General features: G+C 40.2%; 1 protein-coding gene across 3 annotated transcripts in view; it reads right to left on the reverse strand.

The window, feature by feature from the left end:
• fer1l4 (fer-1 like family member 4) overlaps positions 1–15019 on the reverse strand; it is a 356632-nt gene that overhangs the window by 57221 nt on the left and 284392 nt on the right. For all 3 annotated transcript variants that reach the window (XM_072556056.1, XM_072556055.1, XM_072556057.1), the window contains 2 exons: positions 13206–13291; positions 11773–11871 (listed from right to left, as the gene is read on the reverse strand). In XM_072556056.1, coding sequence (XP_072412157.1) covers positions 11773–11871; positions 13206–13291 — 185 coding nt within the window. The remainder of the gene's footprint in view (positions 1–11772; positions 11872–13205; positions 13292–15019) is intronic.

Below are 15019 nucleotides of genomic sequence, written 5' to 3' on the forward strand. Positions count from 1 at the left end.
CTTAAGCACCCATCTGTGTACCTATCCAATTGCCGCTTAAAGGTCGCCAATGATTCTGACTAATGATTCCCCATGCACAAAGCCATGTTGACTATCCCTAATCAGTCCTTGCCTTTCCAAATACATGTACATTCTGTCCCTCAGGATTCCCTTCAACAACTTGCCCACCACCAATGTCAGGCTCACTGGTCTATAGTTCCCCGGCTTTTCCTTACCAGCTTTCTTAAACAGTGGCACCATGTTAGCCAACCCCCAGTCTTCCGGCACCTTACTTGTGACTATCGATGATACAAATATCTCAGCAAGAGGCCAAGCACTCACTTCCCTAGCTTCCCACAGAGTTCTAGGGTACACCTGATCAGGTCCTGGGGATTTACCAATTTTTGTGTTTCAAGACATTCAGCACTTCCTCCTCTGTAATATGGACATTTTTCAAGATGTCACCATCTATTTCCCTACATTCTATATCTTCCACATCCTTTTCCACAGTAAATACTGATGCAAAATGCTCGTTTAGTATCTCCCCCATCTCCTGCGGCTCCACATAAGGGCCGCCTTGCTGATCTTTGGTTTAACACTGAATGAAATATTGAGAGACTGTCTAGTATGCAGGGTTAATGGTGTGAATATGCAAAATCACCCAGTGGCTGAAGGTCAATTGGACTTCAAACAGGCTTTATTGTTGGAAAATGCAGCAAATGGAGCAGGTGAGTTGCAAGGTAATCAGACGGAAGTGGACACCCTCGCCAGTCCGCCTGAACTTAGGGAACACTGCTTGAATGCAGGTAACTGAAAGCGTCACTCAGGAAACATTGTAGGACTAACTCTAGGTTGGCCCTCAGTTAGACCCTAAAACAAAGCCAAGTCTCAGCCAAACAGTTACAATTTTCTTCAGAATCCTGTCCTGTGAGTCATTGTAATTGTTGTCATTATGAAGATTCAGGTCAACAACAAAGTCCTACTCGACTTAGATGGAGTAAGTTCACTTGTAGGCTTGTGAGGATATCCAGGAGTTCACTGCACCTGGAAACTACACCTGCATTTGGTTTGAAATAGTTACATTTTTTAGCAATCAATCAGAACCAATCAAAATAAGTGTCTGGTTGAATGGCCATCTGATTCTAAAATGGAGGTAGATACTGGCATGACCGCATCAGTGATTGCAGAACCAAGTTTTTATAAAGTTCACAGTGGACTCCAGTGTTAAATTTGCACAAATCGACATCTAGGATGAGAACTTATACAGGGGAACCTTTGTAGATTAAAAGTACAATGTCTGTTCTGGTTTCTTATGAAAAGCAGCTAGTTCACATACTAGTGAATGTAGTAAAAGGCTCGGGCCCAAGCTTGATGGGATGAAGTTGGTTACAAGAGATTCACCTAGAATAGCTTAACATTTTTCAATTAGTAAATGGCTGCCTGTGAGTGAAATCCTAATTAAATACTCAAAAGTTTCCCAAGAAGGTAGAGGGATTATCAGAGGAGCCATAGCAACTTTGCATGTTGACCAGGAAGCACTTCAGAGATTCCGCAAGGCCTGACCAGTGTGATTTGCTTTACAGGCAAAAGTAGAAGCAGAACTCAGAATACAACAATGTGAAGGAATCATCAAACCAGTTCAATTTGCAGAATGGGCAGCACTGGTCATACCAATTTTGAAGCCTAATGGGTCAGTTTGCCTTTGTGGGAATTTTAAACAAACAGTAAACCTTTTTTTCTCAATTGTATAAAAATCCCCAATCTCTTGGATAGAGGATTTGCACAAGCGCTGGCAGGAGATTTGTCTTTCATGAAGCATAACATGAGCCATACTTACTTGCAATTGTATTTAGATAAGAATTCTAAGAAGTATGTTCCAATTAATACCTATAAAGGTCTTGTACCAATATACAAGACTGCCATTTGGTACATTGTCAGCTCATTCAATTTTTCAGTAGACGATGGAGAATGTTTTGCAAGGTCTATCGAAGGTTGCGATTTACCTAGATGGCATCCTAATAACAGGAAAGATTAATAAAGAACTCTTAGAGAACTTGAATGTAGTCCTATAGCATTTTTCAACACAGGCATATACCTAGGAAGGGAAAAACGTGTAAGATCAGGTTATACCCATTGGAAAATAAAGTGAAGGAGATCAAACTGCCTCGGCCCCACATCCATCGAGGAGCTTTTCTCATTTCTGAGTCTGCTAAATTATTGCAGAAGGTTGATACACAAGCTGTCAGCCATCCTGGCATTATTGCATAAATCCCTAAAACATAATCAACCTTGGAAATGGTGTCATGGATAGGCCCTAGTTCTTGATGAAGTAAAGAAACAACTATTGTCTTCTAATGTGTTGGCAAGATCCCAGGAAAGATCTGATATTGACATGTGATGCCTCCCAGTATGGCACTGGGGTGGTATTTGCTAATACCAGAGAGAAACGCTCAACAGCTTATGCATCCAGAACTTTGGCTAATACGAAGTATAAATATGCCCAAATAGAAAACGGAGTAGCAATCATTTTAGAGTCAGCAAGTTCCACCAATGTCTTTATGAGCAAAAATTCATGATAAACACAGACCACAATCTCCTACTTGGTCTGCTTGAAGAGATAAAGGCAAAGCTGCCCAGATCCAGACAACATTCAGCTGTGCTATAATATTAAGTACTTAAAATTACAAATTAGGACACTATCCAGGAGGCTGAGTAGTGAATGTGGATGAATTGAACTGCCTTCTGTTAGCAGATTTACTACCCGTGGTAGGCCAGTGGAAGAGTTGGTCATGGCATTGAATTTTCTGGGTGTGTTACCTGTCACAGCTAACAATATCAGACCTTGGACACAAAAAGATCCTGTCCTTTCCAAACTGAAACCATGAACATTACTGGGGGAAACAAAAGGGCTGTTGCAGTTGAATTGAATCATTTTTGGACCAGAGAGACCAGCTCACAGTAGATGACTTATTGTTATGGGGAGCAAGAGTGATTGTCCTTGAACTCTATCAGGAACATCCACAGAGCTCCAAAATGAAAATGTTGGTGGGGAGGTATGTCTAGTGGCCAAGCTTGGACACAGACAGAGCGCTTTAGTGGGACAGTGTCCACTGTCAACAAGGACAAAAATTACTGCCAGCAGATTCCTCACACCCATGGACTCGGTTGCAAGTCGACCAAGCAAGTCTTTTCAAGAATTCAATATTTTTAGTCATTGTAGATGCCCACTCAAAGTGGGCTTCCATTCATCAAACACTGCTATTATGCCACAAAAGGACTCAAAGGTCTGCTTTTTTTTCTTTAGTTAACCTAGTTTTCTAAACATCCTGTTCAGAGATGTTATCACACACCACTGGTGCAGGTGGGACTTGCTACCCCTGCTGGTCCAGGGGTAGGAATACTACCACAATGCCACAAAACTCTCCTGTTCCCCTCTTCTTTTCCCGTTTATGTCCCTTATCTATATTTTCCCCAAATCACTGTGTGGACCTGTTTCGCTTCATTTTTTTTTAATGGCGGAGCCCAGGCAGCAGCAGCGTACAGTCACAAACTGGATCTAAATAACACAGAGGGTGGTGGGTGTCTGGAACACGTTGCCAGCAGAAGTGGTAGAGTCTGGCACAGTAGAATCATTTAAGATGCATCTGGACAGATGCATGAATAGGTGGGGAGCAGAGGGATACAGATGCTTAGGAATTGGGCGATAGGTTTAGACAGTAGACTTGGATCGGCACAGGCTTGGAGGGCCAAAGGGCCTGTTCTTGGGCTGTAAATTTTCTTTGTTCTTTTTGGCGTGAACAGCAACTCCATACAGTACATGGACTCTGTACAGCTAGCTCAGAGCCAGTCGCTAGAGTGAGGAGATTCTCTGACACTTTGGGTTTTTTTTGAGGAGACTATGAGACCAGTTCCCCTTTTTTATTATTTGTTTTGTGCAAGAACTTCATTCTATACTTCTACCACCAGGAAGATCACCCATGTGGTTACTGAACCATTATCAAGCAAAGCCTAATAGGGGCAATGCTGACCCCCTTTATACCGCATTATCTATTATTTACATGCTACATGTACACAATGTACTGGCTGTGACAGGGTCAGGGTCAGGGTCCGGGTCCTGAACTGAGGAGATTGTAAATCCCTTGCTTTTGTAAAAATACCCATATTACTGCCATGCAACAGTAGTACTTTCCTTTATATCTGTCTATTTATTAATTTATCAAATAACTACAATCATCTGATTAACTAGATGCTACATCAACATACAGCTGTTGGAAGGGAGCTCCAGGATTCTGAACCAATGACAGGAGGAAGGTGATGGCCTAGCTGAGTGGTATTATCACTCAATTATCAGTCTAGAGACTCTTGAGACATAGGTTTGCAATCCTGCTATGGCAAATGATGAAATTTGCATTCAATACGAACCTGCTCGAGTCATAGTGAATAAACAGAGATATATTTCCAAATCAGGATAGTGTGTGGATTGATGGGGAAACTAACCATTGGCAGTGTTCCCATCCAACTGTTGGCCCATGTGCTTCTAGGTAATAGAAGTCTTGGGTTGGAAGGCATTTTTGAAATAAGCTGGGTAGGTGGCTCACTAAATACTTTTGTATGTTTCACAGTTGAAGCCATAAAGGAGTATTCCAGAAATGACTGAGAACCAGTGATTGAACAAAAATGAGGAATCTGAGGAATTTGCCAAAAAAACGAAAGAAACCAAAGAACTGCAGATGCTGTAAATCCGGAAGAAAAACAGAAATGGCTGGAAAAACTCAGCAGGTCTGGCAGCAACTGTGGGGCAAAAGCAGAGTTAACATTATGGGTCACTGGACACTAGACGCTGCCAGACCTGCTGAGCTTTTCTAGCTATTTCTGTTTTGGTTTTTGAAAAAGTTTGTATTGGTTATGAAATAGTATTGGAGAAATTAACAGAATGCAAAGTTGACAGTCCCTGGAACTGTGACCTGAGCCCTCAGGTATTAAAGGAGATAACTACAGGGGTGGGAAATGCATTGGCTTTGACCTTTCACAAAGCCTTAGACAATCAATTATCCTAAAATTGAGTAGACAAATGCTAGTGATAGAAAGGCACTTTGGGAAGAATTAACATGTAAGAGAAATGACATTTTTCTTTTCTTTTTGGACTATGCACTGAAAAGGAAGTTGCACTGTAGTAACTGAAAATAAATTGAAAAGTTTTGCAACTTGAAAATCAAGTGTTACAAATTGTTCAGCTGCACAATATAATATTGCTTTCTGGAAGCAAATATTTTGAAAATTCAAGACTGAACACAGCCAAGAATGTTTCGAGTTAAGGAAATTCTGCCTTGCAATAGCTGGAGAACATTAAAAATTTCAAGTCATAAAGATGTACAGTATGAAAACAGACTCTTCAGTCCAACCTGTCCATATCTTAAATTGATCTAGTTCCACTTGCCAGTATTTGGCCCATATCCCTGTAAACCCTTCTTACTCATGTACCGATCCAGATGTCTTTTAAATGTTGTAATTGCACCTACCTCCACCACTTCCTCGGGCAGCTCATTCCATACATGCACCACCCTTGGCATGTAAATGATGCCCCTTGGGTTCCTTTTAAATTTTTCCCCTCACCCTTAAACCTGTGCCCTCTAGTTTTTGACTCCCCTACCCTGGGGAAAATACCTTGACTCTTCACCTGATCAATGCCCCTCATCATTTTATAAACTTTTAAAAGGTCACCCATCAATTTCTGACACTCCAGAGAAAATAGCCTCAGTTTACTCAGCCTCTCTCTGTAGCTCAAACCATCCAACTCTGGCAACATCCTTGTAAATCCTTTGAAGCAAACTCCCCCTCTCTCCATGTGGGAAAGGCAGAAAACCCAAGAAAGTTTAAAAGAAAGAATTCATACAAGAGAAAATCTAAGTTCACCTGATCACCCATGAAAGTGAAGAATGATAGTCATTGTGTAACCAGTAGCATCTCATTACTGCAAAAATATGCAGGACTGTGAGGAAAGTACCTTTACACCTTATGGTCTGGATTCTTGACCATTTAAATTTTTTTTACCCTGTCTACATTCTTTTCCTCCCATAGTATATCTGTTAAACTGTTTGTCTTTTCTCTGCGTTATTAATGTTTAACTGTGGATATAATTGTGGTTTAGAGAGGGCAGAGTTAAAGTTGTATAAATTATGAATGCTTTCTTTTCTTTGATTTTGTTAAAATTAAATGTGTTACAAAAAAGTTTTTTTTCCTGTTGCTGAAGAAATCCTGGTATGAACTGTTTAAATCCAAAGTAGCAATCATTCAGATATATTGTCTTGGTGATTTCATTGGAATTTTATATATTTATCCATTTTGTGATGACTTACGGAACAGTGGGTACAATTCTTTTCTGTAAAGTTATGACAACATGGATTTATATTGGAAAAGGAAAATCATATTTAATATTTTTTAAGAGTTTTTTTGCAGATGTAACTAAGAAGATAGATAAGGCAGAAACAGTGGATGCAGTGTATTTGGATTTTTAAAAAGCATTTGATGATATGCCATACAAGAAGTCATAATCCAAAATTAGGACTCTGGGTAATGTATCAGCATGGATTAAGGATTGGTTAATGTATATAAAACTGGCAGTAGAAATAAAGAAGACTTTTTAGTTTGGTACGTTGTAACTAATGGATTACCACAAGCTTAGGCCTTAGCTATTTACAATTATTATGAATAACTTAGATGAGTAGCTGAGAGTAATGTATCCAAGTTTACTAATGAAACAAAGTTAGGTAGGAAAGTAGACTCTGAAGACAATTAAAAGAAGTACAGAGATAGAGACAGGTTTGGTCAGATGGAATATAACGTGATGGAACATTAGTTTACCCAGTTTAGCTGAGGTAGCAGAATTTTTTTTAAATAGGGAATGATGGATGACTGGAGAAATTGACACTTTTGTCAAGAAAAAGGAGGCATTTGTCAGATATGGACAGCTGAGATTGAATGAATCCCTAGAGGAGTATAAGGACAGTAGGAGTATATTCAAGAGGGAAATCAGGAGGGCCAAAAGTGGATATGAGAGAATAGGGCCCCTTTACGATCAGGAAGGCCGTCAATGTGTGGAACTGCAAAAAATGAGTGATTCACCAAACAAATATTTCACGTCAGATTTTACTGTGGAGAAAGATATGGAAGTTAGAAAACTTGCAGGAATAAACAGTGATGCCTTGAAAAGTGTCCATATGGGAGAAGATACTGATGTCTTAAAACACATAAAGACAGGTAAATCCCCAGGACTGATCAGGTGTACCCCAGAAATTTGTAGGAAGCTAGGGAAGTGATTGCTGGGTCCCTTGCTGAGCTATTTGTATCATTGATAACCACGGGTGAGGTGCTGGAAGAATGAAGGTTGGCTAATGTGGTGATACTATTTAACAAAAATGGTAAGGAGAAACCAGAGAATAAGAGACCAATGAGCCTGATGTCAATGACGGGTAAGTTATTGTAGGGATTCTGCAGGACAGGATGTACACATATATGGAAAGGCAAGGACTGATAAGGGATAGTCAACACAGCTTTGTGCATGGGAAATCATTTCTCACTAATTTGACTGAGTCTTTGAACAAGTTATAAAAAGGTTGATGAAAGCAGAGCAGTGGATGTTGTCTATATGGACTCCAGCAAGGCATTCAACAAGGTTCCACGTGGTAGGCTGGTTAGCAAGGTTAGATCACATGGAATCCAGGGAGAGCTAGCCATTTGGATACAAAATTATCATTAAGGTAGGAGACAGAGGAAGGTGGTAGAAGGTTGTTTTTCAGACTAGAAGCCTGAGACCAGCAGTGTGCCACAGATATCAGTGTTAGGCCCTCTGCTTTTTGACATTTATTTATGATTTGGATGCAAATATAGGAGGTATGGATAGTAAGTTTGCAGATGACACCAAAATTGCTGGTGTAGTGGACAGTGAAAAAAGTTACCTTAGAGTACAATGGGACCTTGATCAGATGGGCAAATGGGCTGAGGAGTGGCAGATGGAGTTTAATTTAGATAAATGTGAGTTGTTGCATTTTGGTACAACAAATCAGGGCAGCTCTTACACACTTAATGGTAAGGTCATGGAAAGTGTTGCCAAACAGAGTCCTTCTCTGCCTCCGTTCTTAAATAGTGGGTTACAATAGCGACTCTCCAACCATAGGCACTGTTCCAGCGTCCAAAGATTCTGCTTTCTCTCCATGTCCTTTGATCTGTGTCATCCTAAGAACAATATCTACATCTTTCTTGAAAGTCTGTAAGGGTTTGGTCTCATCTGTCTCCTGTGATAGATAGTTCCACAAACTCACTACACTCTGGGTGAAAAAGTCAGTTTCTGGTCTACGTCCCTTATCCTTAGTCTGTGAACCCTGGTTCGAGACAATGACTAGCACATCTGGAAGATGACCACTAGACATTAGAGAAAGACAAGGTAAACTATGAAAACATTTTTACCAGCCAGGATTACATAAAAATGTGGTCAGATTTTGTCAGACATGCCATACATGGGGTGACAAAACCCCAACCGCCAATTAAATCTGTGCTTTTAATCCTTAAAGGTGTTTGCAAAAAACCAATAGGCTGAGGAGTGGAAATTAGAGTTTAATTTGGATAAATGTGACGTGTTGTATTTTGGAAAGGCAAATCAGGGCAGGACTTATACACTTAATGGTAAGGTCCTCAGGAGTGTTGCTGAACAAAGAGACCATGGAATGCAGGTTCATAGTTCCTTGCAAGTGGAGTCACAGGTAGACAGAATGGTGAAAAAGACATTCGTATGCTTGCCTTTATTGATCAGTGCATTGAGTATAGCAGCTGGGAGGTCATGTTGCAGCTGTACAGGACATTGGTTAGGCCAGCTTTGGAATGCTGTGTTCAATTCTGGTCTCCTTGCTATGAATAGACAATAGACAACAGACAACAGACAGGGCAGGAGGAGGCCATTCTGCCCTTCAAGCTTGCACCACCATTCAATATGATCATGGCTGATCATCCTTAATCAGTATCCTGTTCCTGCCTTATCTTCATAACCTTTGATTTCACTATCCTTGAGAGCTCTATCCAGCTCTTTCTTAAATGAATCCAGAGACTGGGCCTCCACTGCCCTCTGGGGCAGAGCATTCCACACAGCCACCACTCTCTGGGTGAAGAAGTTGCTCCTCATCTCTGTCCTAAATGGTCTACCCCGTATTTTTAAGCTGTGTCCTCTGGTTCGGCACTCACCCATCAGCGGAAACATGTTTCCTGCCTCCAGAGTGTCCAATCCTTTAAGAATCTTATATGTCTCAATCAGATCCCCTCTCAGTTCTTCTAAACTCAAGGGTATACAAGTCCAGTCGCTCCAGTCTTTCAGCGAAAGGTAGTCCCACCATTCCAGGAATTGACCTCGTGAACCTACGCTGCACTCCCTCAATTGCCAGAATGTCTTTCCTCAAATTTGGAGACCAGAACTGCACACAGGGCCCTGTACAGCTGCAGAAGAACCTCTTTGCTTCTATACTCAATCCCTCTTGTTATGAAGGCCAGCATGCTATTAGCCTTCTTCATTACCTGCTGTACCTGCGTGCTTACCTTCATTGACTGGTGTACAAGAACACCCAGATCTCTTTGTACTGCCCCTTTACCTAAATTGATTCCATTTAGGTAGTAATCTGCCTTCCAGTTCTTGCCACCAAAGTGGATAACATACATTTATCCACATTAAACTGCATCTGCCATGCATCTGACCACTCACCTAACCTGTCCAGGTCACCCTGTAATCTCCTAACATCCTCATCACATTTCACCCTTCCACCCAGCTTACTATCATCAGCAAATTTGCTAATGTTATTACTAATACCATCTTCTATATCATTAACATATATTGTAAAAAGCTGTGGTCCCAGTGCTGATCCCTGCGGTACCCCACTGGTCACTGCCTGCCATTCTAAAATGGAGCCATTTATCACTACTCTTTGTTTCCTGTCAGCCAACCAACCTTCAATCCAAGTTAGTACTTTGCCCCCAATACCATGCACCCTAATTTTTCTCACTAACCTCCTATGTGGGACTTTATCAAAAGCTTTCTGAAAGTCCAGGTACACTACATTTACTGGATCTCCCTCGTCCATCTTCAGAGTTACATCCTCAAAAAATTCCAGAAGTTTAGTCAAGCATGATTTCCCCTTCATAAATCCATGCTGACTCTGAACTATCCTGTTACTACTATCCAGATGTTTTGTAATTTCATCCTTTATAATGGACTCCAGCATCTTTCCCACCACTGAGGTCAGACTAACTGGTCTATAATTTCTTGCTTTCTCTCTCCCACCTTTCTTAAAAAGTGGTACAACATTAGCCACCCTCCAATCCGAATGTTGTGAAACTTGAAAGGTTCCGAAAAGATTTACAAGGATGTTGCTGGGGTTGGAGGGTTTGAACTATACGGTTAGTCTGTGTAGACTGAGGTTATTTTCCCTGGGGTGTCAGTGGCTGAGGGGTGACCTTGTTGAGGTTTATAAAATCATGAGGGGCATGGATCGGGTGAATAGTGGAGGGTCTGTTCCCAGGATAGAGAAGTCCAAAACTAGACAGCACAGGTTTAAGGTGAGAGGGAAAAGATTTAAAAGGGACCCAAGGGGCAAATTTGTCATGCAAAGGGTGGTACATGTATGGAATGAGCTTCCAGAGGAAGTGGTGGAGGCTGGTACAATTACGATGTAATTACGATGGCTTTTGGATGGGTACACAAATAGGAAGAGTTCAGAAGGATATGGACCAAATGCTGGCAAATTTTTAGGATATCTGGTCGGCATGGACGAGTTGGACTGAAGGGTCTGTTTCTGTGCTGTACAGCTCTATGACTCTAAATGATGAGGAAGCAGGGTATTCAGTGGGATGTGAGTGTTCTTTACATGAATCAAAGTATGTTCACTTGCAGTTGCAGCAAACAATTCGGAAAGCAAATTATGTTAGCTTTTGTTACTATTATATGAAATTTTAAGACCACAACTATAGTTTCAGTCTCTGCATCTAAAAAAGGACATATCCTCCCAGAAGAGAGAAACTTTCACTAGATTGTTTCTTGGAATGAGGGATTATTCTATCAAAAGAATTATGTAGGCTAGGCCTTTATTGCATGGAGTTTAGAAGAATGTAAAGATTTCTTAGTTAAAATCATTGACAAGGCTAGATTCAGAAAGACTGCATTCCTCTTTTGGGAATCTAGAACTGGAATTCTCAATGTCTTCAGGAACTAGATCTCTAGATAATGCAGAGAGATTTAGCTAAGGTGGGAGATCAATTACTTTATTAAGTGGTGGAGCATCCCCAAAGACTTAATGTTTTACTCTAGGTGTAATTTTTGATGTAATAATTTGGCCAAATGCCTATTTTCACACGTGTATCTAATAGGAAGATAAATTATTTCCAAATAAAAACTTGTAGATTCTAGAACTAGGGAGCATAGTCTGAGAATTAGAGCCAGGCCATTCAGAAGAGATATTCAGAAGCACAAACAGACAAAAAGGATGGTAGATCTTTGGAATTCTCTTCCATAAAACAGCAATGAATAGATCAGTCATTAATTTTAAATCTGAGATGGACTTTTTTTAAGGATATGGTCCAAAGGCAGGCATATGAGTTAGGTCACAGATCAGCCATGATTCTCAGTGAATGACAGAAGAGGCTCAAGAGGTTGAATGGCCTGCTCTTGTTCCTACATTACTAAGAATGAGGTATTCAGGGACACTGATGTAGTCTTGGGCCAGGATCTGCTCAGTGATTTAATATAATATTAAGAAATACCCTTTGACATAGATGTCACTGGATCGGTCTCCTGTCAGCGGATTCACGTCATCAAGTGCCACATCGTCTGTGTTCCAGATGATAACTCTTAGTTCATAACTGATAAAGATATAACAGCAAATATTGCCAATCAGTAATAATCAAAAATGAATCATACAGTCATACAACATAGAAACCGACCCTTCCGTCCACCCAGTCCATGCTGACCATAATCCCAAACTAAACTATTCCCAACTGCCTGTGCTTGGCCCATATCCCTCGTAACATTTCTTATTCCAGTACTTACCTAAACATATTGTAACTGTTCCCACATCCATCACTTCTTCTGGAAGTTCATTCCACAAACAAACCACTCTCTGTGGAAAAACTGCCCCTCATGTCTTTTTTAAATCTTTCTCCTGTCATCCTAAAAATATGCACCCTAAACTTGAACTCCATCACCCTAGAGAAAAGACATCTGCCATTCACCTTATCTATACTCCTCATTATTTTATAATCCTCTGTAGCTTTTCACAATGCAACACCTATTTTAACAATACTCTGTGTTTTTAAAACTGGATTAAAATATACTCAGCTTGAATGAATGCATTTCATTAGTCACTGATACAAACTAATATATATGGGCCAGAGAATGGTGCTTTTCCCCAAGCAAAGTGAAGAGAGGGGAACATCCAACTTCCTCAGTGGACCATATTCAAACTTCACAATTCACAGTGAACACTGCACTACACAGTAAACATGATAGTGATTATCTAGTTCAAGTTACAACCTATAAATTAGGAGGCATCATTTTTAAAAATTATACCTGGTTCTTGTGGGATCATATTTGTGAAAACTACATACAAAGTTATGATTTCCATTGTTTGGGAGAAGACATTTAGTCAATGAAATGCATAAAGAGAAAAGTTTTACAAGAAATTTAGTAAAAGATTTTTGTGATAGGAAAGGATACAGAGAAGGATATGTAGCAGCTTGGCTATAGTAAAGGGAAACAGATTGCTGGCATGGAGTGGTCATAGTGGGTGAGGGAGGCAGTTGGTATGGAACAAGAAACACCAATGAATTTAGAGAAGAAATTGAGTTCTTGCCAACAAATTGTATTCAGGCGATTAGAAATATATTATTGCAGCAGTATATTGTCAACAATACAATGCCATAGATTTAGAAATCATAAATCCCTGTCCATGATGAAATGCACAATCCTCTTTGGTAGTATGGCATGGAAGGGAAGGAAGTCAATGAGCAGAGACTCAGAATGGTCAAGCATATGTTCAATATACAGAGAGAGAAAAATACCCCATGAGTAAAAATCAAAATACTTAAATCATAACAGAGAAGAGAGAGAGAAATGTGAACATATTCATGGATACATTATAAGATTATTGCTGAAATGATTGTTCTTAGCTTTGTTTACCATTTTAGTAATTCCTTACCTGATTGGTTGGCGGGGTTTAATATTGACAGGAGGAGGTGCAGGTAGGTCCACTGGAAACATATCGACCCACATGTGAACTTGGCCCTTTGGAAACAGGAGTAGTGACAATTGTTAATCTAATGTGTTACTTTGAACCTGCTTTGTTTATTCCTCTAAACTCAATTAATCATCAACGTATTCTGTGTTTCCACACTGCACCAGAGATTTATTTTTCAACTCAATGATACATCATATATATCTTTTAATTTTGCATCAGCCACTTTTTAAAGCAAATTTTGTATCACATCGACTGCCTTCTTGATTTCCTTTATGCTATCTTGTCAATAGGCAGTGAATTACTGTGATCTGGAATGTGCTGCCTGAAAAGGGTGGTGGAAGCATCTTTAATCTGATGGTAATTTTCAAAAGGGAAATGTACAAATACTTGAAAAGGAAAAGTTTGCAGAGTCCATGAGTAAGAGCAAGGAAGTGGGACTAATTAGTTAGCTGTAAAGATATTTGGCTCTTTTGAGGGGGGATGGGTGGTCTCTCAGGAGAAAGCAATAGCAGCAGCCAGATCAGTGGCATTACGATTGGCTCTGTTGTAGACAGGGCCACATAAACTGATTAAATTAAACTATAAATCAAGACTGGGACTATGCCTTTGTTTTGAGAGAAACAAGGAATTTAGTGAATGACAATCCCCCTTAATTTGCAGCTTGCCATTGGCTGAAGAGAAATTAGAAAAGCTACTTGTCAAAAGCATAAAAGATGGATTGAGATGCACCTGACCTTATGATAGACTTCTCTGAATTTCTCTTCTAATTCTGTCAAAAATCTTGACATTGCCCACTTGATTCAGACCCCAAGAGGTTTCTGCTCTTGGAGCCAATGCAGACCTACCCCTCAGTCTAAGCTTTGAAACAGTCAAATAGACGACTAAACTGAATTTCAATGAAAATAATAAGTAATATTTTTCTTCATTCACAAGATGTGGGTGTCACTGGCTGGTCCAGCACAGGCAATTAGGGATGAGCAATAAATGCTGGCCTAGCCAGCGATGCCCTCACCTTGTGAATGAATAAAAAAATGCAGTTAAGTGCCATAACATAAGAACATAAGAACTAGGAAAGGAGTAGGCCATTTGGCCCTTCGAGCCTGCTCCACCGTTCAATAAGACCACAAGTGATCTTTTCGTGGGCTCGGCTTCACTTACCTGCCTTCTCGCTATAACCCTTAATTCCTTCACTGTTCTAAAAATAAATCGATCTTGGCTTCAAAAACCTTTATTGAAGGAGCATCAGCTACTTCACTGGGTAGGGAATTCCAAAGATTTACAACCCTCTGGGTGAAGACGTTCCTTCTCAATTCATTCCTAAATTTGCTCCCTCTAATTTTGAAGCTATGCCTTCTTCTCCTAGTTTCTATTTCCTTCATAATTTTATGTTTCTATAAAATCTCACCTCATTTTTCTGAATTCCAATGAATATAATCCCAGTCTAGTCAATTTCTCCTCATCTACCAACCTCCTCAAGTCCAGAGTCAACCTAGTGAACCTTCTCTGCAGCCCCTCTACTGTCAGTACATCCTTTCTCAAATAAGGAGACCAAAACTGCATGCAGTACTCCAGGTGTGGCCTCACCAACATCCGACACAACTGAAACATAACCTCCCTGCTTTAAAACTCAATCCCTTTAGCAATGAAGGACAAAATTCTATTTGCCTTCCTAATTACTTGTTGTACCTGCAGACCAATCTTCTGTGATTCATGCATAAGGACACCCAGGTCCCTCTGCATAGCAGCATGCTGCAACATTTTACCATTCAAATAAT

This window comes from Chiloscyllium punctatum, chromosome 37 (genome assembly GCF_047496795.1).
Source record: "Chiloscyllium punctatum isolate Juve2018m chromosome 37, sChiPun1.3, whole genome shotgun sequence".
Classification (NCBI taxonomy): domain Eukaryota; kingdom Metazoa; phylum Chordata; class Chondrichthyes; order Orectolobiformes; family Hemiscylliidae; genus Chiloscyllium; species Chiloscyllium punctatum.